The 1,724-nt window shown below is 45.0% G+C and overlaps 1 protein-coding gene across 1 annotated transcript in view; it reads right to left on the bottom strand.

The window, feature by feature from the left end:
• The window catches only part of dcc (DCC netrin 1 receptor), a gene marked incomplete in the record, with an annotated part of 396,097 nt that overhangs the window by 220,247 nt on the left and 174,126 nt on the right, over window positions 1–1,724 (bottom strand). Inside the window, 2 exon segments of the mRNA XM_032540171.1 lie at window positions 43–163; window positions 1,402–1,556. Of these exon segments, the coding sequence (XP_032396062.1) occupies window positions 43–163; window positions 1,402–1,556 (276 nt within the window).

Raw genomic sequence — 1,724 nt, 5'->3', positions numbered from 1 at the left:
GTGTGTGTGTGTGTGTGTGTGTGTGTGTGTGTGCGCTCCTACCTGGCTCCCGGAGCAGCAGCTGAGCCATGGCCTGCGAGCTGCCTGCTGAGTTTTCGGCGACGCACTGATAAAATCCCTCGTCCGACTTCACCAAACCCAAAATCTGCAGGTTACTGCCGTCCTGATGAACAGACGCGTACAACGTTTCAATAAAAGCTTTCAAACTCCCGACAAAGTCCGTCTTAGACCATTAAACACACAAGGAAAAGTCAATAAAACACCATAAAAAGTATGACCCCGGAATACCACTAGGCCTGGATTCGAATGGTAAAAAAAAAGAAATCCATACTACTGGAATGCTGAAATTACTATCGAATGGGATTTTTTTAAATAAATATGTTGGCTTAGCTACGTTCCTTGTTCTCACCTTGTAATACCCGCATGTGAAAATAGTACTTTTGTCATGTGACGTCTGATGAACAAAAAGTAAGCGGGAGTGAGAAACACAAGGCGTTGTGAGGCCTTTGTATCACGGAGCTGAAGTTACGTTCCGAGTAACGTCAGCACAGGGGGGCGGGAGTCAGAAGAAGGGTGGGAAATAGTTTTTAGATGACTTTAAAATCGAGCCAAAATGCATATGTCATCATTCGTGTTTCCTAACAACGTCGCCAGTTATGTAAGGGATAATGCAGAGCGAGGCGGTTGTTATAGAGATCATATCCCCGACAGGGTGATCAGGTCTTCAATCAGCCGGAAGGGGTTCCCTTCGCTATAATCAACCGCCTCGCTCAACATTATCCCACTTATTAAATGGCTACTCACCAAATAAATCAATAATTTGACACAAAATATTGATTTAAATGGGAGTTTCTCACTGCAGGAATTGACAACATTAGCTTAAGCATTGTAGCTGCTCTAATTCACATTTCTGTTGATGGCGGAGTGAGACACGGTGAATGGCTTCTTCGGTAATATTCATGTTGAATTTTTTTTGTCCCCATTCATCTCGTTTCCTATTTGCACAGCCGCTGCATGTTAACACACCTGTAAGTTAACGTTAAACATGTTGCAATGTAGCCGATGTTGGCTCCAAGGGTTTCCTGGTGGAATCCCGAAAGAAGTGTGGAGAAGTAGAATAATCCGCTTCTGTAAAAAAACGGGTGACCAAGAACGACGGACTTTACTTGTTGCCAAGGACTGCAAGCAACGAGACACTGGTGACCATGTTGGTCTGAAAAGTGTGTGTTCGTGGCGCAGGGCGTGCGTGAGTAAAGGCGGCAGTCACTACTTAGATGATGTACACGATCGAAGGTAAACGGGGTAAATGCCGATCCCCAATTGCCAAAATTGGCTCAGATCGGGACATCCCTACCAAAATACTGTTCCTATCTAGTATTTATTCATTTCAGCGTGACTCACCACTATCTGGAAGTAGTCACTGGGGATGACTTCCTCGCCGTTCTTCATCCAGCGCACAGTCGGCGGCGGGTTTCCCGTCACCGCACACTCCAGCTCGATGTCCGTGGACTCGTAGGCGTACGTGTTTGTCGGGTAGTTGAGGAACTGAGGAGGAACTGCAGAAACAAACGACAACAGCAACCAATGAACAACTAAGGAAACTTGAAAAGGATTTATCTCGACTGAAGAATCATTTCACTTTCAATTGGTTCCAAACAGGACTCAGGCGTAAAAAGGTACACACACATACATGTACACTCTCAGAAAATGAAGTACATAATTGT

The sequence above is a fragment of the Etheostoma spectabile genome, chromosome 16 (genome assembly GCF_008692095.1).
Source record: "Etheostoma spectabile isolate EspeVRDwgs_2016 chromosome 16, UIUC_Espe_1.0, whole genome shotgun sequence".
In the NCBI taxonomy this organism is placed as follows: Eukaryota; Metazoa; Chordata; class Actinopteri; order Perciformes; family Percidae; genus Etheostoma; species Etheostoma spectabile.
Note: the sequence above shows the minus strand (reverse complement) of the source record. Positions and strands in the feature narration are given on the sequence as shown.